We start from the raw sequence: 23,168 nt of genomic DNA, 5'->3' as shown, positions 1-23,168 counted from the left end.
TCTGGATCTTGGTCCGGAGCTGCCCCTGCTCCCCAGATATGGCCCCTAAGAGTGGGTAGGCAGGGGGCTGGGGTCACTGTAGCCCACCTGGGTAGCTATATTGCGTTAGCGAAGGGTATTATAGCTCTGCTTTGCTACAGCGCCCTGTAGCTGGGGGTCCCTTAGGGCACTGGATGGTGCTAAGGTACCAAGCCCATAGGGCAGGCAGCCTCTGCTGGTCCCGGGGGCAGGCTAGCTGAGTCAGGCCTGGGGGAGGGGACGACTTGGGGCTCCCAGCTCCATGGGCTGAGGGAGGGGATGCCCTTCGCCTGGGGGCGTGTGGGGTGGAAGGGGAGGCACCTGCAGGGCGGGCAATGCCAGCACAGCCTTGGACAGGGAGACGGGGGCATTGGAGCTGCCCACCCAGCAGCTACTTAGCACAGGTGCCACCTGGAGACAGCCCGGAGCCCGTCGTGCCCCACCACTCACCGTGCAGCCTGCCCTGGCGCTCAGGTGCTCGGCTGCCACCAGCAGGGCATTGAGGGTGGCGCCACCGCTGCCCACACGTGCTGTGGGGTCCTCAACAGTCAGCAGGAGGGGGTGTGGGCCCAGCACACCCCGCCGCCACCGGATCTCTAGCTCTGGCAAACGAGAGCAGGGGCATTTGGTGGCGCTAAGTGACCAGGCCAAGGAGGGAGGGGCAGGGGCGCGCTGAGTCACCAGGATGCGGGGGGAACAGGGGCGCACTGGGTGACCAGGCTGGGGTGGGAGGGGCAGAGGAGCACTGAGTGAGGTGCACTGAGTGACTAGGATGGGGAGGGAACAGGGGCATGCTGAGTGACCAGACCTGGGGGGGGTGGGGGGGTGGAGAGGGGGCAGGGGTGCGCAGAGTGACCAGGATGTGGGGGGGATCAGGGGTGCACTGAGTGACTAGGATGGGGAGCGAACAGGGGCATGCTGAGTGACCAGACCTGGGGGGGGGGTGGAGAGGGGGCAGGGGTGCGCAGAGTGACCAGGATGTGGGGGGGATCAGGGGTGCACTGAGTGACCAGGATTCGGGGGAACAGGGGCATGCTGAGTGACCAGGCCGGGGTGAGAGAAGCAGGGGCATGCTGAGTAACCAGGCTGGAGGGGGGGCGCTGCAGGACCATGGCTCCGTCTCTATGGGTCAGACCGTGGCTGACCCCTGCTGGTGGTGGGGGATCTCCAGCTGCACAGGCTCATCCTTGCCTGCTACAGCCCTGAGTCACACAGTGTGTGGAGGGTGAAGCAGGGCTCTCCCGAGAGGAACAGCCCCTCTCTGGGTTGGGGGTCGCTCCCTGTGCTGCAGGACTGCAGGGCACCAAGGGACCGTGTCTCCCTTCACCTGTCACCCAGCCACGGTGGGGCCTGGACTCCTCCAGGGCCTGGATAGCCGGGGATCCAAACCTACCGAGGGCAGACTGGGACCTGGCCCGCAGCCCAGGCCAGCTCTGGACATGAGTCCCTGCCTGGCAATAGCCATGAGGCTACTCGGTCCAGCCTAGGTCCCACCCATTGCAGCCCGATCTCCCACGCAGGGCCAGGCAAAGCCACGGGGCCCCCCAGAGGCTGAACCACCAGGCGCGGAGAATGTGACATCCGAGCAGCACATGGGCCCATTGACCCGCAGCCTTCTCCTGTGCTGATAACCAGAGCCACAGTCCTGTACCTCACCCGCATGGCCATCCCTGCCCTGTGGCCACAGCACACACGGCCACCTCTTGTCCTGCGCCCATCACCAGGAATGCTAGCACCTAGCCCATGCTCCTGGGTATGGCTCTGTCCCTCCATGCACTGCCCCAATGGCATGGGAATGGGGGTTAAAGCAGCGGTGCCAGCCCGAGCATTTTGACACTCCATCTCAGCAGAGAGAGAGCCAGTGTGTCTCTGAGAGCGCTCTAGGCTCTGGCACGGCTCAAGAGTGAGCAGGGCTCCCAGGGCTGGAGCAGCCGGGGTGGATTCCCCTGGCAGAGCTGCATGCGCGGATCCCGGGAGTAGAACAGCCTGGGGAGCAGGGCTGTGAGTCAGGAATTCAATGCATCAGGGCTGTGTGTGGGGTCCCGGGGCTGGGACAGCAGGGGGACGCTAGCACAGCCAAGGCGGGCGGGAGCCCAGGGCTGGGATACAAGGGGCTGCAGGTGGGGATTGAGGGGCACCAGCAAAGCTGCAAGTGGGATCAGCAGGAGGCTGCAGATGGGGATCAATGAGCTGCAGGAGGAGGGAAGCTTGCAGAGAATCGACCCAGGCTACGCGTGGCATTGGCCAGGGCTATTTGTCCCACACAAAGCCCAAGTCCATCCCCAGATTTGCAAACAGCTCTGAGGGCTCGGAACCGCCCCCAGCTGGGATGCATCTGTGTCAACACCAGGCCCCTGGTACTCGAGCCGCCCCACTTACCTTTCTGGAAGGCACACACGCTGTCCTTGTGCTGGCAGGTCAGGACGATGACGGTCCACTCCACCCCTCTCGGCGCCATCCAGGTGCACTGGGCCTCTCTGCCTGGCGCCGCCGCTGGCTCTGTACAAGGGACGCAAAGACTGCAGCACTTCCCCATCACCGACCCACCCCTTGCGAGTCCTTGTGCAACAGGCTCAGGGCCTGGCTGTGATCAGGGACCCCTCTGTGCTGGTGAGGGAGGCCTGCATGAGGCTGGCGAGTTGCAGCCACACAGGGCTAGTTTTGGTTCCCAACAGCCATTAGCCAGATAAACCTTATCTGAGGAGGAGACGTGAAAGTCCCCGGCTGGTGCAGCAGCCTTGACACAACGGGGAGGCCGTTCTAGACACAGCTGGTTCTCACAGAATGGCACCTCCAGCTGGAAACTTTGTGACTGGCTCCGCTGGGGGCTCAGGAGGGTTAGGATCTGAGCAGAAACTGGGGCAGGAGCTTTAATAAATACACTAGTCGATTAAATAGGCAGGGGGATGGCACAGCTCAGGTGACAGGAACCCAGTCTTTCATGTCTGGGTGCTGTTCAAAGCCAGGTCAGGAGAGACCCAAAGCTGTTCCCATCCGACGGTGGTTTGTGAAATAAACTGGCCCCGTAGATGAGTGTCTCCAGCCCAGTTCTCATCCACCAGGTCCTCTCTGAACAGACGCAGTGGCCGGAGAACAGATGCTCTTATCTAGGCTGCAAAAGTGACCCGTCGTTGGCGTTGGCGGTGGATACAGCTGAACCAGTGTGGAACACAGCTTAGCCAAAGACAAGCTGTGCTCAGCAATGGGTAAAACCTGTTCTGAGGTTGCAAATGTCTGTCCAAACTGCAACTCAGGCTCAGATCCTATTTGAGCTCAATCTCCCCGCCTGTCCACACACAGATCGGTCTGACTCGGGTCAGCAAGCGCTCAGGACCCAGGTCCTAGGACCTTCTAAGGGGCGGGGTCAGAGCCCAAGTTCTGCTAAGACTTGAGTCCAAGCCCTTTCATATTGCCGTGGGGATGCAGCTCATGCCGCAGACCCGAGTCAGGTCTGCATAGCACTGTATGGACGTGTTAGCACAGCTGTGAGGCCTGGGTCCAGCAACTGTAAATCCAGGTTTACAATGCAGTACGGACGCGCAAGTGCGGTGCTGGCAACACAAAGTCCACAAGCCTGGATCCCACAGACCTGGGTTTACAATGCAGTGTAGACGCACCCTCAGGATCTCTTTGGGCAGGCAGGAAAAATCACCCACTGATTAGAGAACAAGAGCAAACTGCAGGCACGAGGGGAAAACTGCAGATTCCAAGCTGTAATTATTTTAGCTCTATCAATGCATTTGCTTGTAAATTCTAGAAATTTGCTGTACATTCGGAAGGGAGACGCTGTGTTCTTCATACAGAACAAGCCCGGCTTTAAGTGCCAAACTTAGCTCAACCTTAACTATGCAGCTGCAAGCTCTCTAATGTGCCTCCTTCCACTGGGGGGAAGAGAAAACTCCCAGGGAGCACTCAATGGCACCTAACATCAGGAATCAGAAACGCTGCAGTCTGCAGTCACTGCCACTCCCACCTGCTTGATGAGCTCTGCTTTGTGCCCTGAGCAGTCACATACCTGCTTGTCCACTCACACAAGTTGCACGCTTTAACTATGCTGGAAGAGTTAAAACTGCAACTCCTAGTGTGGACGCAGTTATACCAGTATGTGCGCTTATCGCAGCAGAGCTAGTCCCGTTTGGGAAGGTATAAGGCACCTTTGTGCCATTATAACGGCGTCCACACTTGGGCCAGTGCTGGTATAACCACATCGGTTAAAAAAAACCTAAAATATTTATAAGAATCTGTGTGCAGATCAGGTGTAATGGGGTATACTAGCCCTTTAAGGTGAGAGAGGGAAATCTGGGAGGCCACGCTACCCTGTTGCAGAGGTTTAGGAACAGACAAGTTTCTAGGGAATGGCAAAGGCAGGTGTTGGGAGAAAAGAAGTGATCCCTGGGAAATGCCAGCTACTGTTTCTTTAAGGGTCTGGAATCAGAAGTCTTGGAGTGTAAGGTGGGGCAGTGCTCCCCTCCGTCTCAGCCAATCAAGGTGAGCTTGGGGAAAGAGGTCAGTATATAAGCTGCCTCTTCCTTGGAATGGGGAAGATGTTAGCAGGGGAAGGTCTGCTGACCTCTCCCAACCCAGGGAAAAGGACCGAGGGGTGACCTGGCCTCCATGCCAGGGATGAAGGCTGTACCCCAGCAGAGATGCTTGAGAGGAAAATACTTCTGTCAGGAAGGGGTTTTGGTCCAAGTTCTGTCTGGGTTTGAAAGACTTTGTTGCCAGAGTGGGGGAACCTGCTGAAGGCAACTTAATGGGGCCAGCTGGGAGGAGTTGCCTTAAAGGGCTGCAGCCTGCTCCACTGGGTATCCCCCAAAACACTGGCACTGAAAGTGTTGCAAGCGGCTTTCTTCCGCTCTTTATCTTGTCTGTCTAGACTGTGAGCTCTTCAGGGCACAGACTGCTTCTCTGTGTTTGTACTGCACCTGGCACAGTCAGCCCTGATGCCTGCAGCCTCACAACAGGGGTACCCAGCTTTTGCCCAGCCAAGGGCCATGTTGGCAGCTTCCCAGGGAGCCTGCTGATGAAGCAGACTGCCCCAGCTCTCATCAAGAATATGGGTCACACTTGGGATGAGATGGGACGTTGCCTGTTGGGATGTGCAGTCTCCAGCTGCTTGGTTCCAGGCTGGGAGGGGCAGTCTGCATGGGCAAGCTATGAAGTGTAGAATTGCATGCTGGGATATTTAGTCCCCAGCGGCTGGCTGCTTGGCACAAAACGTAGCACGGGTATGTGTGCGCAGGTGACCCTGAACCTCACTTCGCTATTGAAGAGAAGGGCAACCACAAGCTACAGCAAAGAATTCCATCCAGCCCACCGGCTGCATTTCTGCTCTCCTCGTGTTACAGGCTATTGAGACCCTAAGATGCTGCAGTGAAACTAGGAAATCTGTCCATCCGCCTGGCCTGCAAATGCCATCTCAAGGCAGGGCAGATAATGTCTTGTCCTTGCAGCTTCCAGGAAAAATCCTCTTCCTACAGAGCCCCTGTGAATGCCAGACACCAATTGAAAGCTCCTAATCGCTGCCTGTCAAAAGTGGTTTTGCTTCTTCCTGGTGACCAACGCCACACCTATCCTGTGGATTACTCGCCAGAACGGGCCCTGCAATGTACATGAGCGCACGTTTCCTTGATAAAAGCACAGACGGCAGAAAGCGGTGGAGGAGTTCTGGCCGATTCCTTTTGGGGGGAACCAGATGACATCTGATTCTCTTGCAATAACTGAAAGCAGGTCTACACTTAAAAAGCGGCAGATGCGCTGTGGCGCTTAGTGAAGTCACTACCTGTGTTGAGGGGCGACAGGAGAAGCGGGCCCATCGATGGAGCGCTGTCTACATTGGCAGTTAGGCCGGTATAACTGCGTCACTCCGGGATGTGGATTTTTTCATACCCCTGAGTGATGTAGTTAGACCAGAGTACGTTTGTAGTGTAGACCTGGCCTGAGCTACAGACACCTAGCTACTTATTTACAGAGTCCCATCTGCCATACAATCTAGGTGCCGGAGACCAGTGTCAAATAGTGTCAGCATGGTCATACCTCTTCAATTAGAGCTGCGGAGGCGAAGGGCACAACAAAGACACTAGCCACTAAAATGCAGCTTATCGTGCTGCTGTAGCTATGAGGGTATGAGTCAGGTGAGGTGGGGGAGGTAATGTCTTTTTTTGGACCAACTTCTGTAGGTGGAAGGAACAAGCTTTTGAGCTGCGCAGACCCAAAGAAGAGCTCTGTGTAGCTTGAAAACTTATACCTTCCACCAACAGAAGTTGGTCCAATAAAAGACAAAAGGCTTGACTAATTGCAACTGGCACCTCATTATGCAACAGTAGTACGGTAGAACCGTGGGGCTAGTCTACACCGGCAACGCTAAAGTTCTAAAAAACCCACCTCCACGAGGGGCGCGGCTCCCAGCGCTGGGGCCCTGACTACACTGCCACTTTACAGCGCTGACACTTGCTCCGCTCGGGGGGTGTTTTTTCACACCCCTGAGCAAGAAAGTTGCAGCGCTGTAAATTGCCAAGGTAGACAAGCCCTCAGAGTTATGAACTGACTGGTCAACCACACATCTCATCTGGAACAGGAAGTATGCAATCAGGCAGCAGAGACAAAAACAAAAAGGCAAATACAGTACCATACTGTGTTAAATGTAAACTACTAAATAAATAAAGGGAAAGTTAATAAAAATAATTTGACAAAGAAAGGAAACTGTTTTTGTGCTTGTTTCGTTTAAATTAAGATAGTTAAATGCAGCATTTTTCTTTTGCATAGTAAAGTTTCAAAGTTGTATTCAGTCAATGTTCAGCTGGAAACTTTTGAAAGAACAACCATAATGTTTTGTTACGAACATTTCAGAGTTCCGAACAGCATTCATTCCAGAGGTGTTCATAACTCTGAGGGCAGGTTCTTAGCTAGTAAATATTTAGCAAAGACCGATCACGATATGAAACAGATCAGGAACTTTCAATTGGTGTTTGGCATTCACAAAGCATACTGAGGATCGGTTGGCTCTGCTCAGTTCCCTAGGTGTATGTCCAAAAGGATTTCTCTCCAAAGCCAAGGAGTTTCTTGGAAAACGCAGGTGGTTTGCAGAATTCAGAAGGCTCAGAAATCAAATTTAATCTTACACTATCTTGGAAATGCTTGTACTGCACATTGTGTCTGTAGTGTATTGTGCAAGCACAAGATTTAATTTGTTTCTACACAGACTTACAGACTTTATAGCCAGAAGGGGCCATCATGATCATCTAGTCTGACCTCCTTCACGTTGCAGGCCACAGAACCTCATCCACCTACTGCTGTAAGAGACCCCTAACCTCTGGCTGAGTTACTTAAATCTTGATTTAAAGACTTCATGTTACAGAGAATCTGCCATTTACTCTAGTTCAAACCAGCCAGTGACCCGTGCCCCATTCTGCAGAGGAAGGTGAAAAACCCCCAGGGTCTCTGCCGATCTGACCTGGGAGAAAATTCCTTCCTCACCCCAAATACGGTGATCAGCTGGAGCCTGAGTCTGTGAGTGAGACCCTCCAGCCAGACACCTGGGAAAGAATTCTCTGTAGTAACTCAGAGCCCTCCCCACCTAGTGCCCTATCTCCAGCCCTTGGAGATATTTGCTACTGGCAGTCACAGACGCCACATACCATTGTAAGTAACCTCATCGTACCATCCCCTCCAAAAACAAGCTTATCTACAGAAGAGGATAGACACCTTAAATGTATCCTGTCCTAAGAAACCACCAGGCTTTATTGTTTCTCCACTTTCTAGACACAGAAACACTCAAACCTCCTGTGAAAAATTCTGGGTCATAAAGCCCAACAGGAAATTTCTCGCACTAAGAAGTATTATGATTAGAAATACCACCAGAGGCACTCAAAACAGTACATTGCAATAGTCACTGCCAATTTTCCCTGAATCAAAGCAAAGCAATATGGAACTAAAAGAGGGAAGTAAGTCATTGAATTATAAGCGGACAAAGTCCACAAGATTTCACCTGCCCCAACAAAGTAATCCAAGAAGGTCCAGACCCAACTAGTGCTATATAAATAAGATACAGGTTGTTAGCACCTCGGATGCTGGCCCGATGCTCAAAAGCACTGGATCTCACAGAGAGATGCACAAAATGCATGCAAGTGCACCACCAGTCAAGTGTAAGTGCCTCCCGTTCCTCAAACGTACCTCTAGATGGTTTTGGCCAGCACGTGGCATTGCAATAACTCGCAAATCAGCAACCTATGAATAAATGTGCTTGGTAGAAATCCAAAGCACATTGGCTGGCAGATCAAAGGTGAAAGCAGCACATTTTAGACCACCCAAGAATCTCAGCACAACTTCTGCAATCAGCTCAGCAGCTCATGCTCAGGTCTCCAGGCACCCTTCTCTGTCCCTTATTCGCTCTCCTGGAGGGAGAGCTTCCTCCCACTCGCGGTCCCACCAAAGCAGGCAGTGACACTAATGAAAGCACCATTAGATGAGCAAGACACAAGGCAGCAAGAAGACTCATTCTGCAGCCGCCTCCTCAGCCAGACATGATGGCAGCAGCTTCCTCTAGAGCAAAGGTCCCCAAACTGTGGGGTGCACCCCCTATGGGGGTGCGGAGGAATGTTCAGGGGGGTACAGTGGGCCCGGGCCAGCTCCTACAGGGGGCAAGGAGAGAGCGCCACCCAGCCCCGCCCCCGCTATGCTCCGGCCCCACTACCAGCCATGGCTCCTGGCCCCATGCCTGGCCTTGGCGTGGCTCTGCACCTGGACGGGGGCCCACCTGTGGCTCCGCTCCCGCCCCCACTCCCAGCCTCGGCCCCTGGCTGTGGCTCTGGCCCTGCCCTACTCCCAGGTCTTGGCCCCCGTACTTGTGTCCATGCCCCCCGCAGAGCTGTGCCCTGATCCTGGCGGGAGGGAGGAAACATGGACAGGGGTAAGGGGGGCGTGACCCTCAAAAGTTTGGGACCACTGCCAACGTCTCTAGTCTTGGGCCACCCCTGCTGTCAGAAGTTGCTTTTTTACAGCCACACCCCCAGGTAAATGTTAATGTTCCCTGTTTCCATAGCACCTTCCACTGGGTCTCAAAGTGCTTAGCCCTGTCTGACAGACCGAGAAATGGAGAGAGGTGGCATGACCAACCCAAGGACACACAGAGAGGGAGCATCAGCGCTGAGAGCAGAACCATGGACTCCTACATGCTCCTCTCCACCCACTAGACCCTGCTCCCACACAGCTACAGTTTGCCTCCCCAGTGCTCTAAAAGCACCTGCTTCAAACCCTGCCTCTCTCCCGCAGGCACTTACTATTATTTCATGCCTCTCCCGGCTCCGCCTCCTGTCACGTCCCCTGGCTGACAACTGACCTGTCTTGTGAGACGCTGGCGTGAATGAGACGTTCCAAAATTGTAACAAGTTGGAGAAGCGTATCACTAACAGTCCCTCAACGTCAGGCAATTGCCCTCCCCCATAAATACAGAGTGTGAACTCATGGGCCCTCGAAATCAATAGAAAGGTTCCCCTTGACTAGGTATACAGAGGGGTATAAACAACATCCAGCCCTGAACAGCTGGGGACAGCGAGGGGTCAGCTTGTGAATCCATATGTGGTTTTCTCCGGCCATTCCATTAGGAACCAGAAGGAACTGCCCCAACGGAGTCCTCCCCTGCCCAGAAGCTGGTGAGAGAACAAAGGCCAAGTTCACATTCCCGTCAGTGAGTCTATCCATGGATCTACCGGGATTCCACAAGCACGTCAGCAAACCCAGGGATACTGCAGAACCAGTTGATCTCATTTCTGTGGACTTTCCAATAGCCTTCAACGGTGCCCTGGGAGCAGGGCTTCTGTTCCCAGGGTAAAAATCCTGGGCTGCATTTCAGAATGGATTGGAACAAGAACAGCCACAGAATGACCTTGCTGAAAACAGCTTGCAGATGACAGCAGGGCTGGTAGACCCTAGAGACCCACCCATCACTGCTTTGCATTCCTCTGCAGGGCACAGGGCTTCGGAGGAGGCTTGGTTTTGCTGTAATTTAGAGAAAGAGCTTGGAAATGCTCCTCAAACAGGGTTTTCATTCCTAATAAATGGGATTTAATGTATTGCAAAATAAGCCCTGAGAATCAGGGGAAAAACCCACTCAATATGAGAAACTCTTGCTGCAAAGGGTCTCCAGAGTCTAACTAAACAAAATATGACGAAAGTTGATAGGTTACTGCTCCCAGGAAATGGAAGGGAGGGTGAGTTTGTGCATATCATAGTTACCTGCCCTGCAATGTAAGGGGTGCAGAGAATGCATCCCTATGCACACATGAAAGGAGCATCAGTCATATGTCGGCATGTATGTGCATGGGAGCGGCACCCACAGGCCTGCATGTGTGCAGGGAGCGGAAGCAACAGCGCCTGCTCCCCACCCCACAGCAGCAGCATGGGGCTGTGTGTAAGGAATGGACACTTGCACGCATGGAATGCCAGCTGCCTGTCAGATTGAGGGAGCCATCTCTACATGTGATGCCCGCCCCACGGCACCGGCTCAGGTTGCTTTAAAGCTAGTCTTTCTGAGCCCGACTCCCCAGTGCCCTTCTGGCTCCTTTAAAGGAGCCAAGAGCAGCTGTAAGAGCTCCCTGGGCAATTCCCAGAAGGGGCAGGGCTGGCCCAGCTGTCTGTATGCAACCCCCGCCCCCAGGACTCCCGGCACAGGGGTGTAGCCGGAGAGAGGGGTGTGCAGCCAAGAGGGTCTTACACTCCCCAGCGCTCCTATCTTTGGGGCAGTTCTGACCCTCTCCAGGGACTGAAAGTCCATCCCCAGCTAAGGAGAGGTGCAAAAGCCACTTCGCTTCCTGCTAAACGCGGCTCCGGCGCGCGGTGTGAATTCAGCCCTCGGCAGGCTCTGAGGAGGGCCAGGGGAGGCGCCGATCCAAAGCCCGGGGGCGAGCGGGGCCTGAGCAGGAAGCCGGCCCTCCCGCAGCGCTGGCCCCGGCCTGAAGCGCCGAAGGAAACGTTGCTCCTTAAATGCCACCAGCCCAGGCGCCTCCCCAGTGCAGCAGGGGGAAGGGAGCAGCCTGCCCTGGGTGCAGGGAGAGAGCCTAGTGTGCCCTGCCCCGAGCCCCGCTCTGCAGGCGCGGCGCGGCGCGGCTTACCTGCCCCCGCAGGACGCTGCCTCCCAGAGCTGCCCCTTTAACTCAGCCCCTTCCCCACCGGCCGCGCCGCCGCGGTGCATGCTGGGAGTTGTAGTTCGTTATCCTGGCCGGGCAGGGGGCAGCCCCGGGCATAGAGTTGCTAAACTACACTTCCCGGGGTGCATTGCATTCCCCAGCCCGTAGGCTTCGACCTCTTAGGGAACAGGGCACATTTCCTGTTCACCTGGGGCAGAGAGAATCCTGCGAACTAAGGGTCTGGCTCAGTGTGTCCCACCTTCATGCTGGCTCTGTCCCTCGTGACCTGGTCCTGTATACGTGTGAGGATTGTTCACCTAAAATAAGACTCAAGGAGAAGGAACCATCAGAACCATCTGGTTGGCAGCAGCAGGCTCTGCAGGGCCACGAGGATGCAGCCCGGGGAACATCCACAATAACGCTTCATAGACATGTTTTCAGATCAGAGAGAGGGAGAAAGAAGCCATCTCAGAAAGGGTGCCTTGGTGCAGAGAAGAGAATCACCTGCCCCTTTATTGGAATGTCTTATTGTCCTGATTGAGAAAATTAATCCCTGATTATTAGTTGAGTCCCCACAGAGCGAGGTGCAGTACATGTGTATAGTCACAGAGGGTCTCTGCCTCAAAGATATTAATTCTAATTAGAGAAAGGGTGGAGGGAAAATGACTTGTCTAAGGTCACACAGCAGGGAACAGAACCCAAGTGTCCCGATTCCTTGCTACTAGACAGTGCTGCCTCTCAACTCTAATTACAATGCAATTAAAATGCAATGTCCCTTTCAAAGTAATTGGTAGAGTTAAGCAATTAAACTGATCCCCCAGGCTCACAGATATCAGGGTTGTATAATGGTAAAATAAGCAGGGGGTTCCTAAACCCCAGTTTCCAGTGAAGCACTTCCAGTGATTCATTAGATGACTTTAGGGAAGTCCTCTAGCCTCTTTGTTCTGACCCTTCCCGTCTAAAAGGAAGAGAATAATACCTACATCATGGGGTGTTTGGGAGAATTAATGTTTGCAACTTAGATTTGAGACCCTTAGCTAAAGATGCTATGGAATATTTGCAATTGTTTTTAACATGAAAAAAAATCAGAACACACAAAAGTGGGTTTATTGTATGATATTTTGAATTCCAAGAAGTTAAGTGAGTTCAGAGAAGTGGGATAATGGATTTATGAGCTGAACTGTGTATTTAAGGAAAGTCTCTAAGGCTCAAAGCAGTTTAACTTTCAAATGAGCAGTTAATTTAAAGCAAGAAGAGAGAATATGGCAGGACAGATAAACACATGGGCCCGGATCTGCAAAGGGACTTAGCGTTGCCATGAACATCATCGTAGTGCCTAATGAATCACAGGAACAACACTGTGATGCACAAAGCGTGAGGTAGGTTCCCAGGCTCCCTATACAATGAATGGGGAGAGATAGGTTCCTTATAGTGGAATGCAAACAAGCCAGCACATTAGGCCTAAGCTAGGCCACTGGAAGAGTCAAGAAAGATGGGAACAAGGATCTCCTATCTCTCAGTCATGTGCTTTAACCACTGAGCTATGGATATTCTGATATGAGGGTCCATCAGTCTCTCCTGTTGAAGCTGTTCTACTGTGGATTAACTAATTAACTAGTCATTAGGCCAGAGAGATCGAAAAAGCAAGCAAGTGGAAAGGACTATGTAACCCAGTGATTAGGACAACCATTTAGGAGATCCAAGGTCCAATCCCCCTTCCATTATTTGTCCACAGTGGAACAGCATCAACAGGAGAGATTGAGGAGTACCCACCTTGGGGTGACCAGATGTCCCGATTTTATAGGGACAGTCCCAATATTTGGGGCTTTGTCTTATATAGATGCCTATTATCCCCCACTCCCTGTCCCGATTTTTCACACTTGCTGTCTGGTCACCCTAACTCCCTTCCTCCCCCCAAAAAATCATAATACCCCATAGCTCTGTGGTTAGAGCACCCTCCAGAGAGGTGGGAGAGCCCTGTTCAATTCCTTTCTCTCCCTCTTGCAGATGGGGAGTTGAACATGGGCCTCCCACATCCCTGAGTTATAAGGTGGGTGGGTGCTGCTACGACCTCGGCGTGCCAGATTGTGAATGGGATCTGACCTGGTAGGCAGCCTCTGAGCATGCCTCCCAGACCCAGCCCTGCTTGTGACTAGGAAGATGAACATCTGCCTCCCCATTCCACTGAATTGTTTTGGGGCTTAGGTGGAGATAGGCATCCCGATGCCTCAAAACTTAGGTGCCTACAGGGTTCAGCGGGAGTTTGGTGGATCAATTTGCAATGGAGCCAAAACCAGAATTTATGCACTTCAACCTGAGACTAGGGCTGGGCACCCATCTACCGTTGTGGGTCTGGGCCATGGAACTGTAGTGGGGGGTGAGTCTAGGCTGCACTGTGCACGTGGGGAAGGGAGAGCCTGTCACAAGCCATGTCGCTGGTCGCTCTGTGGGGCTGTGCAGGCTGTGTCTGTGTCAGACCCTGGGAATAGCTGACCCGTTCCCAAAACATCAGAACGGCCAGACTGGGTCAGACCAAGGGTCCATCCAGCCCAGTGTCCTGTCTGCCGACAGTGGCCAGTGCCAGGTGCCGCAGAGGGAATGAACAGAACAGGTATCATCAAGTGATCCATCCCCATTCCCAGCTCCTGGCAAACAGAGGCTAGGGACACCGTCCCTGCCCATCCTGGCTCAGAGCCATTGATGGGCCTGTCCTCCATGAACTTACCTAGTTCCTTTTTGAACCCTGGTAATAGTCTTGCTTGGCTTTCACAACATCCCTGATTTCCTCCTTCCCCTGACACCCCTGCAGCAGCGCGTTCCCCTTTCTGATCACAGCCCGCAATATTTGCGGCTTTTAGTCTAGGGGCGCGCTGCATGCTGGGAACGGTAGTTTCCCCTGGCCAGGCCCTTCCCGGGGAAGAAAGCCCCAGGAGGGTCAGGAGACTACAAGTCCCACCAGCCCCGGCAGGAGCCGCGGCTCCGCGCGCAGCGCATCATGGGAGCTGTAGTTTCCTTCCCCCAGAAGCGCTGCGGCTGCCAGGGGCTGTTGGCCCCGCGTGGACTACAACTCCCAGCGTCGCGTGGGATCGCCCCCCCTCCCTCCGAAATCTCTGCCCGCGGCGGGCTCGGAGCCCCCGTGAAGTGAAGTGGGGCTGCCGCGGGTGGGCGGGTAGAAGGGCAGCAGCTGCCGGCCGGGAATGATCGAGGCGCCCGGCCCCGGCGGTCCCGCAGCAGCGCCGAGGGGCGCCCGGAGCCGAGCGGAGCCAGGTGCCGATGCTGCCGCGCGCGCGGGGGGCGCGGGGGGCTGCGGGCCCCGCTCACCGGCCGCCGGCCGGCCGGCCGTCCCCCGAGCCCGGCCCCCGCGGCGGCAGGGACAGCAGCCGCTTCCCTCGGGCTCTCCAGGCTGCCAGGCGGGCTCGCTGCCGGGGTCCCCGGGCGGGGCGCGGGGCGACAGCGGAGCTGAGGGGCGTTGCTGTGTCTTGGGGGAGGGGATTTCCCGCTCGCCCGCCCCCGCCCCTGCCCCCTCGGGCCGCCGGGCGGGGAGCTCGCAAGCACAGCCGCGGGCTTTCCCGGCGTGCCCGCGGCCCGTTAGCCGCGCGGTTCCTGGCCCTGCGGCGCGGGGTAGTGGGTCGGAGCGGCTCCGGCCCCTGCCGCTGCTGCGGTCTGCCCTTCCCCGCCGTGCCCCGGGCTTTGGGCGCCTTCCCCGGGAGGGGCGAGCGAAGCAGCCCCGTGACCGCAGCGCGGTTTACACACCGTCCTGGCGGCTGTCAGCGGGACTCTGGCTTGTCCTCGAAGCGAAGTCCGGCTTGATCTAAATGTACGTTTCAAAGGGTGGCTGCCTTGGTTTACGTCTGTATTGTGGCATTTGAGTCCAAGCCGTGTCCTGGGCCCAAGAGGGAGCCCTAGATTAGCACGTCGGGATTGCTTTGTGGCTTTTTGGTAACGGCCAAGTCGGTCTTTCCTCCTGAGATGAGCCGAGGGTGCGCTGAAGGTGGAGTCAGGGTGCCTTGAAACCTGTTGGGGTCATCGTGTAGCGACTCTCTGCTGAAGGTCTGAAATAAGAAGGTAACACAGGCAGCTGCTGCTTGGTGAGAACTGCTGGTCCCCAAGCATGTGGGGAGGAAAGGAAGGGGAGCTGGGCTGTGGAGTGGAGAAAGCCCTACATGCCAACGGGCTTTAACTGGGCACCTGGTGCGGTTTGTGCCTGTCTCTAGCACCTTGCTAGGCATCCTGGAGGCACGCTACGGGTGGGCTGGTTTGTTTTGGATTATTTGCCAAGATGTTCAGTAAACCTAGCGTTTTCTCTCCTTTTGCCCTCCCAGTGCCATATGTCTCCTGGCCTTTGTGCATTGTGGCGTGGGCACTAGATGTCTGGTGGAGGGCAAGAGCCCGGGCCTTATGGCCGAATTAGAGGGTCTTCCATCATGAAGTGTCTCAAAGTACTTCATGAACTGACTGATCGTATATGCCCCAGCTCCTCTCGGGTGGTGGATGGCATACACTAGCAGTAGGAAGAAAGGGACTCTCGAGCAAAGATTTAGGGACAAACCCCTTCTTTTCCTAGCACTTCCATGGGATACTTGCTGTGAGTTTCTCCAGAATCGAACTGCTCTGAAAACCCGCCAACAGACTCCTGTGTCATGAGATCCTGAGTGCCTCTCAGTGACATTGGTATCCTGTCTTCTCAGTTCTGAAGTGAAAATTAATTTTGGCTTCTCCCCCAGCCCTTTGCTAACTCGAGTCTGGGATCTCAAAGTCAAGCTGGGTTTTTCCTGGCATATGCCTAGTCCAGGCCAGGCAAGATTCTGTAATTAATGTTCTCTTGTACAGCGCAGAATGGAAATGAGCTCTCAATGCTGGGTGACCAACATTAAAAAAACGGGTACAACTTGAAAGGCCGCAGCTGTGGCACCCAGCAAGTGGTACCCCTTCTTCACAGGGTCTTCTCCTGTTAACTGGACTCTTAATGTCCATACACAGGAGACAGGACTTCTACCAGGCAGGTTCCAAAAAAGTCTTGATGCTGTAAAGCCAATAGGGTTCAGCTTCTTTCTCCAGAAGGATGAATGGCTGAATTGGCCATGTCGGCATGTGGACCTCTGGGGGTTGGGTTCTCTAGGTATGTCCAACCTGAGGCTCTGAACAAGCCATCCCCTCTGAGAGTGCTTCATGACCCCTATGATGTCAACTCTTCCTCCCTTCTGCTAGGGCTAAGTGAGTACCACATAGGCCAGCGTGTGGCCTGCTGCTTCCTGTCCTCTTGCTCCACTGTTGCGTTTTCCTTGCGCTCAGTATGGTCTGGGGGGCTCCTGCCTCTCCTGAAACAAACCCACTCTTCCATCCCACTGTGTGTTTGCTGAAACAACGGCCATTAAGCCCAGCAGTGGATAGTTCGGCATTGATTTCTATTTCTCCCTCCTCTCCGTCAGCTGGTTGTGGGATGAGTCTGTTCAGAGGTAACAGGCTTTCATTAGCAAAGCCCACTGTCCACCATGCTGCCTGCAATGCACTGCTGTTAAGAAAGGCCTAGGTGTGCTCCTGGGGACTGTGCTGTCTTCTGCATCGTAACCACGCTGGTGGGATATGGGAGTGGTGGGTACCTCTGCAAATTGGGACCTTATTATCACCCCTGGGCTGATCAGAGCCTCTAACTCTCTCTGCTCTAGAAAACTTACGCCAAGGATGGGAGAGTGCGCTGCTGCTGCTGCAGTGTGCACGTTTTTACTTCCCATTTGGATCGCTGCCATCCGACGGAGCTTGGCTGTGACCAGCGGAGGCACGGATGGGAAGCCCATTTTGAAAGTTATGCAGTGTGCAGGAGTGAGCAGATTTGATCAGAGCCAGATGTTCTGTCTGCAGCAGAGACTGGGGCAGGGGGGAAGGAGGGGGAAAGGAAACTGTTAACCTTGTAATCCGAGACAGGGTAGCCTCTGCAGCTACTTGGGTTCGCTGCAATTTTTTTTATCTCTCAGGGCAGCCTTTGGGTTTCCTGTTGTTGCACTGCAGATGCCTGTCCAAAGGGTTTTCATTGTGGTCCCATTTACTTGGTGCTGACAGTTCAAAAAATATATCTAAATACCCAAAGACCAAAGGGAAGAGACTTAACCATGGGGATAGAGTTGCTGGAGTCCTAGATAACAGGATGGAGGTTCTGTCACCGGCAGTAACCTGTAGCTCAGTGCTCAAATGCTGTCAGTTTAGTAGGCCTGAAATTGGCAGTTTCCCAGGTTTATTAAAGGCTCCTGCCAAGCGAAGGTGGTGGAGTCGGTTGGACTCTGTCAGCAATTGTTAGTTAGAATGGAAACCCGAAGAGAAGCCTGCGTGGTGTGTTCCTGGCTTGGAGTCCTCTGCTTCCTGCCAGTTCCTGTCCTGATGAGCAGGAATGAGGGTTGCTGCTTAGCATTGACCTTGGGCCCCATCCTGCAGGGTCTCTGTGTGCACTGACCTCCCTTTTTGCCCTACGGGAGTCATGTGCATGGAAGAACCCTCCACTGGGAAAGCAGGTGGTGCTTTTTCGTAGCTATAGCAGCCCGTGGTGCTTTTCTGTAGCCTTCCAGGGTACCTGATCCTCAGTTCTTGAGAGCTAAGGGGGGAACAGGCCTGTTCCACAGCAGGGGGAGCTGAGGCACCTGGGAGATCACACAGCCCGTCAGCTGCAGTTGGAGGACAGCCTGGGCTACCACCTAGTCCCATCTATTTAGCAGAGTGCTTTGTCTGCTGAGCCCAGTTCTTCAGCTGATGTGTATATATTTGGGTACACTGCCCCTTGGGGCTGCTTGTCTAGTGGTAACCACCAGAGCTGCTTGCTTTAATGACCGAAGAGTTCTTACACCAGCCACATTGACTCCCGAGCCCTGCAGGCGAGTCTAGCTCTTCTGTCTGGTGCGTCAGCAGCAGACCGGAACGGCCCCTTCTCCCTGCAGAGGTCGCGTTGCTGGGGATGGCGACCAGGCAGGGGGTAGTAGAGTGGGGCTGGGTTGCATGTGCCTTGGGTGCTCTGAGCTTGCAGTGCCAGCAGTTAGGGAAAAGCGTCTTTCCTTGTGAGCACGGCACGTTTGCCGTCGAGTCACGGAGTGCGTCAAAAACTGACCTTGATGTGTTTTAAATGAAATCTGAGACCAGCGGTCAGGTCCCCTTCCTGCCTGCTAGCCCTGCATATTCCCAGAGGTGGGGAGTGGGGGGTCGCACCCTACATGCTACTCTCCTATGGAATTTCCCATTTTGCGGTAATGACACCAAATGCTGTGGTGTTGCTAGCTTAAGCTGTAGTGGATTTGGGGGCATTATGGTAGAATAATGGGACGTGCATTTTTTTAAAATGGTCCAGTGTGCCAGTAAAGTGACTTTTAAAATGAGATTTGATGCCAGAGGCTCTTCTCAAAAAGAAATGTAAGCTCTCCAGCTGCTCTTTGGTACTTGTTGGTTTGTACCATACTGAGCACAAGCGCACCCGGATTGGTTACCTTCAGGGGCTGCTATAAGTCAGATAATTAAAGAAATGCAAATAACTCTTCCTTTCCTGCACTGCTGTTGAGAGCAGAGGCACGCATTGTGCAGGTAAATCACCACCTGACACCTAACCGCTAACAAAACCCCTACACTGGGAGAACATGCTTCCCAGAGAGGCATCTAAACATCCGCCTACAAAGAGAATGTGCAGTGGTGAAGAAGGTGGGAAGTAGTTCTCATGAGTCCCCTGCCTTGCTCCCTGTCTTAGGAGAAGGTACCCGTAAGACAAGTGTTTCCATGCTTTGACTGTTCACCCGTGGAAGGAGGAGTGTTTCTTCCCCTGTTGTAAAGGCAGTTCCTAGCAATGGGCAGCAAAGCCAGTAGGAGTGTCCCTTCCTATGTGCGCTTCAGAGAGAGCGAAGATAAAACCAGTGAGGAAATATATCTAAAATTGATCAGTATCCTGTGTGCTCAGCTCAACAAAGCTACTCTCCTCCCCAGCCCTGTTTCCTCGGGTCAGGGTTCCTCCATTCCCACCCTCCCTTCAGAGTCACTCCCAGGGCTCCAAAATAAAATTTTAAATTAGACTTGGGATAGCTGGTCCTTTCCCATTGCTTCTGGGTGAATCCAGAGCTTCCAGCGTCAGCCCTGGCAGGCTGCAGAGAGATCTCTACAGATGGCGTGTGATCCTGATTAGTCAGTGGAATACACTGCCCTTGAACTCCTCCAGCCTGGAGTGTGGCTGGCAGGCAGGTTGGAAGTCCCCCTGCATGAAGCTGTGACTTGCTTTCCCCTTCAGCCTGACATCTTCCCCTCCCCCTGCCAAAGCTTTAGCTTGCTGGCTAAGAGCTCCTGGGAGCCTGTGTGTGTGCAGGAATAGCCTGCATGATGGGGGAAATCCTAGCACTTGTGGTGTGGCTGGGAAGTGAGGGCAGAACAGAGCCGGTGGAGCCCCCCGGCAGACTGCGCGTCAGTCACTGTCCCTGCTCGGTGTCCCTACCTTGTGCTGATTCCCTTCTCCATTGGTGCAGATGGCAAACCTGGCTGATGCCATTGCTGCCTGGCCGATTCAGTCCCTAATGTCATGCAGGAGACACAGAGACTGAACGAAGCAGGCAGGCGGAGGAGGATTCTGACTGGGGAAGCTATTCACACACATCTCTGTAATCGGGCCCTGTTCAGGGCAAGGGGAGGGAGCGTGTGGGAAGGATGACGTGATGGAGTAGAGCTGCTAAGCTTGCATGCATTTAGTCTATGGTGCATGAGGCAGAGGCCCTATCCTGTGTTTGCTGAGCATCCTCCCATCCCGTTCGGGGGGCATTGTCCAGGATTTGCCCCTACCAAAGCCATGTGTGCTAGATGAAGAACACCACGATACCAGTTTGTGACCCCCTCGCGCTACATCTCACTTGGTAGGTGCCCCATGGCTACAGAGCTCGCTAGGGTATTTCTCTAGCCCCTGTGACCTCCAAAATGGCCGCGTGGCTTTCTGTTTCTATGGAAGTTGGGAGCATTTGAATCCAGTTTCTTAATCCCTTCCCAGACTGTAGCTGTCCTGACCTCAGGAAGCTGGAGATCCAGTGTGGCCCTGTTGGGGGGGTGGCACACTGGACTTTCACACTTCCAGTCGAGTTACACAACAGCCGTGCTATTTTGAAGGTGGGGATCGTGGCTTAATTTTTATCCTAGATCCTTGGACTCACTTTTTGTGGGAAGCGTCCAGCTCCTGGAGGGAGATCTTTATTTCTCCCCTTGCTTTAGCAGCTCTTCTCAAATGCTTGCTCACCCGGTGGCCAGGGTAAAATGCTGTAGGTGTCGCACTCCGTCCAGGCCCCCATCCCTCACACAGCAGAGTTTCTCGGCCGCTGTGGTGCGCTCTGCTTTGTACCCCTTTCTCAGCATCCTGGGTGCTGCTACGGCGAGGAGCTGTCTTCTAACCTGCCCAGCCTCCAGCCTCCCTCTTGGGTCCAATGTCACAGAAAATAACTAGCCTGCCAGCAGCGCTGAGAAAATGGACTTGATGCTCGTCAGTGTCGCTACCACCCACAGGTTCTGAATGACGGAGATGGATGAGGCTTGGCTCAGTTTTCACTTAGCTGCTTCTAGAAGAAGGCCTGATCTCTCTGTAGCTAGATCAGGGGTGGGCAAACTACGGATCAAGCCCGCCAGCCGTTTTAAGCCGGCCCTCGAGCTCTTGCTGGGGAGCAGGGTCTGCGGCTTGCCCCGCTCCAGTTGGGAAGCAGGGTCGGGGGCTGCTCCACGTGGCTCCCAGAAGCAGCGGCATGGCCCCGCTCTGGCTCCTATGGGTAGGGGCAGCCAGGGGGCTCTGCTCTGCACGCTGCCCCTGCCCCAAGTGTTGCCACCGCAGCTCTCATTGGCCAGGAACTGCAGCAAATGGGAGCTGCAGGGGTGGTGCCTGTGGATGGGGCAGTGTGCAGAGCTGCCTGGCTGCGGCTCCGTGTAGGAGCCCAAGTGGGGACATGCTGCTGCTTCCAGGAGCCGCTTGAAGTAAGTGCTGCCCGGAGCCTGCACCCCGAGCCTCTCTCCATGCCCCAACCCCCTTCCCCTGCCCCAGCCCTGATCCCCCTTCCACTCTCCAAACCCCTTGATCCTAGCCCGGAGCATGCTCCTGCATCCCAACAAAACGCCCCTGGACTAAATTAAAATGGTCTTGGCCCTGACAGCCTCCTTGGGGAAGGATCAGCATTTCAGCTGCTCCAGGAAGCTTGCCAGATGCTGAGGCCTTCTTCCCCCCGACCTCGTGAAGGCAGGGATTGTATTGCTCCCATACCTGCAGACTGTGGCTCCTTCCCAGCTCACTCCTCACTTGAGTGCTAATCCACCCTCCTCTGCGGCCGGGTGAAGAGACTGTGACGTGGCTGTCCCAGGCAGAGCTCATTGAAGCAAACGGGTCTAGGCCTGGGGTCGCAGCCTGTGGAGCTCTCCAGAGACGCACGGCTTGTTCACCCTGGCTTGCTACTTCCAGAGCGCCCAAAATGCCGCCTCTTGCCACATTAAGGGGCAGATCCTACTTGACCCTCAGCCCCAGAGAGGCACTGTGTTTCAGTGGATAAAAGCACTGGACTGGGAGTCAGGAGATCTGGGTTCTGTTCCCGGCTTGGCCAGTGACCTGTCTCCCTGTGCCTCAAGTTCCTTTCCCATGCTTTGACTTGTCTAGTTAGGCCATAGGTTCTCTGGGCTGTCACTGCGCAGTGCTCAGTGCCACAGGGATACTGCAGTGCCATTCACTATAGTGGAGTGCTCAGGTGAGCAGGGTTTGGCCTGTATTGCTCTTAGCTGTCATCCAGCTCAGGCTAGTCTGGTGGGCTCTTGGAGGCTTCAGCAATTGAGCCCTAAACCTCCCCCTGCTTGACTGCAACTTCTGTCGCATGCAGACATGTGAGGGAGAGCCTGTGCTGCCATGTGATCTGCAGGGAATCAGAGGGATGGAGGTTGCAAAGGGCACATTAGGTATAAATCCTTGCTCCCAGGAAGGACTGGCACCATCCCACAATTGGGAATGAGCAAATGAAGCCAAGCAGACGGGGCTATCTTCACCTTGTCTCATTGGTACACTCCCATGTGAGTTTCTTGTAACCAAGTACAATAGGCCACCCTGGGTGGGAGGTAGGTTTAAAACCAAGGACCTTCAGCAGCACAGTATGAGCAGCTGCTGCTTGAGCTACAGGAGTAGCTAGGCTAGCTGGTGGCAGTAGTAGGCTGCCGACCTTTAGTGAACCAGCCAACAGAGGCCTCTGGAGTGCCCTATGCAGTCCATGCTTTGCCAGTCTGCTACATGACCACTGTAGTTGTGTGATTGGGCTCAGCCATTTGGGGTGGGGTTGGAAGGAAGAAGATATAGAAGAACATAAGAATGGCCAGAATGGGTCAGATTAATGGTCCATCTAGCCTGGTATCCTGTCTTCCGTGTGGCCAGTGCTAGATGCTTCAGAGGAAATTAACAGAAGAGGGCAATTTCAAGTGATGTAGCATTGCAGCCTGAACATCTGAGAACCACTGTAACAGAAGTTTTAAAAACTTGACTTAAGATCAGTATTTAAAATCAAATCTCACTCGTTAAACGCATAAATTCCTCTTAATTCAGCCTTTATGGAACATTTTGTTCCATCTTCACTATGAATCCTTGTGGATAACAACACAGCCTGCGGTTATATGAGCACCCTCTTAGTCTCAAATACCCTTTCCCCTTTTTAGTATCTTAGGTAAGCGTGAGACAGTGGGGAAGGGATATCTCAGTGGTTTGAGCATTGGCCTGGGTTAAAGCCAGGGTTGTGAGCTCAATCCTTGAGGGGGCTATTTAGGGATCTGGGGCAAAAATTGGGGATTGGCCCTGCTTTGAACAGGGGGTTGGACTAGATGACCTCCTGAGGTCCCTCCCAACCCTGATATTCTATGATTCTATGTCCTTAAGAGAAGGAAGTCTGATTACATATGAAGACTTATTTCACCCATGTGCTATATTTGAACAGAACAATAGCAAAGCAAATTATAGCCTGGCAAACATAAGGGCTCACTGTTAAGTAATGACATGAACTGTTGTGAAAACTGGAGCACAAT

The 23,168-nt window shown here is 54.1% G+C and overlaps 2 protein-coding genes across 8 annotated transcripts in view; one reads left to right on the top strand and one right to left on the bottom strand.

Moving 5' to 3' along the window:
• Positions 1-14,909, bottom strand: part of FCSK (fucose kinase) — a 43,944-nt gene extending 29,035 nt beyond the window's left edge. Inside the window, exons 1-3 of one of the 3 annotated variants that reach the window (XM_074968364.1) lie at positions 14,895-14,909; positions 2,398-2,517; positions 469-620 (exon numbers count right to left, since the gene is read on the bottom strand). In XM_074968364.1, the coding sequence (XP_074824465.1) occupies positions 469-620; positions 2,398-2,476 (231 nt within the window). In that variant the 5' untranslated portion in view covers positions 2,477-2,517; positions 14,895-14,909. Of the gene's footprint in view, positions 1-468; positions 621-2,397; positions 2,521-11,126; positions 11,188-14,894 lie in introns of those variants that run through there. The other 2 variants (XM_074968363.1, XM_074968365.1) reach the window with 2 other exon arrangements.
• The window catches only part of ST3GAL2 (ST3 beta-galactoside alpha-2,3-sialyltransferase 2), a 93,296-nt gene continuing 84,354 nt past the window's right edge, over positions 14,227-23,168 (top strand). For 2 of the 5 annotated variants that reach the window (XM_074968372.1, XM_074968371.1), the window contains exon 1: positions 14,227-14,408. The gene's annotated coding sequence lies outside the window, so the exon portion shown is untranslated. Of the gene's footprint in view, positions 14,409-14,774; positions 14,959-14,988; positions 15,230-23,168 lie in introns of those variants that run through there. The other 3 variants (XM_074968376.1, XM_074968374.1, XM_074968377.1) reach the window with 3 other exon arrangements.

This window comes from Natator depressus, chromosome 12, assembly GCF_965152275.1.
Source record: "Natator depressus isolate rNatDep1 chromosome 12, rNatDep2.hap1, whole genome shotgun sequence".
NCBI classification, from domain to species: domain Eukaryota; kingdom Metazoa; phylum Chordata; order Testudines; family Cheloniidae; genus Natator; species Natator depressus.
The sequence above is the reverse complement of the archived record's forward strand: the minus strand, read 5'-3'. Positions and strand labels throughout refer to the sequence as shown.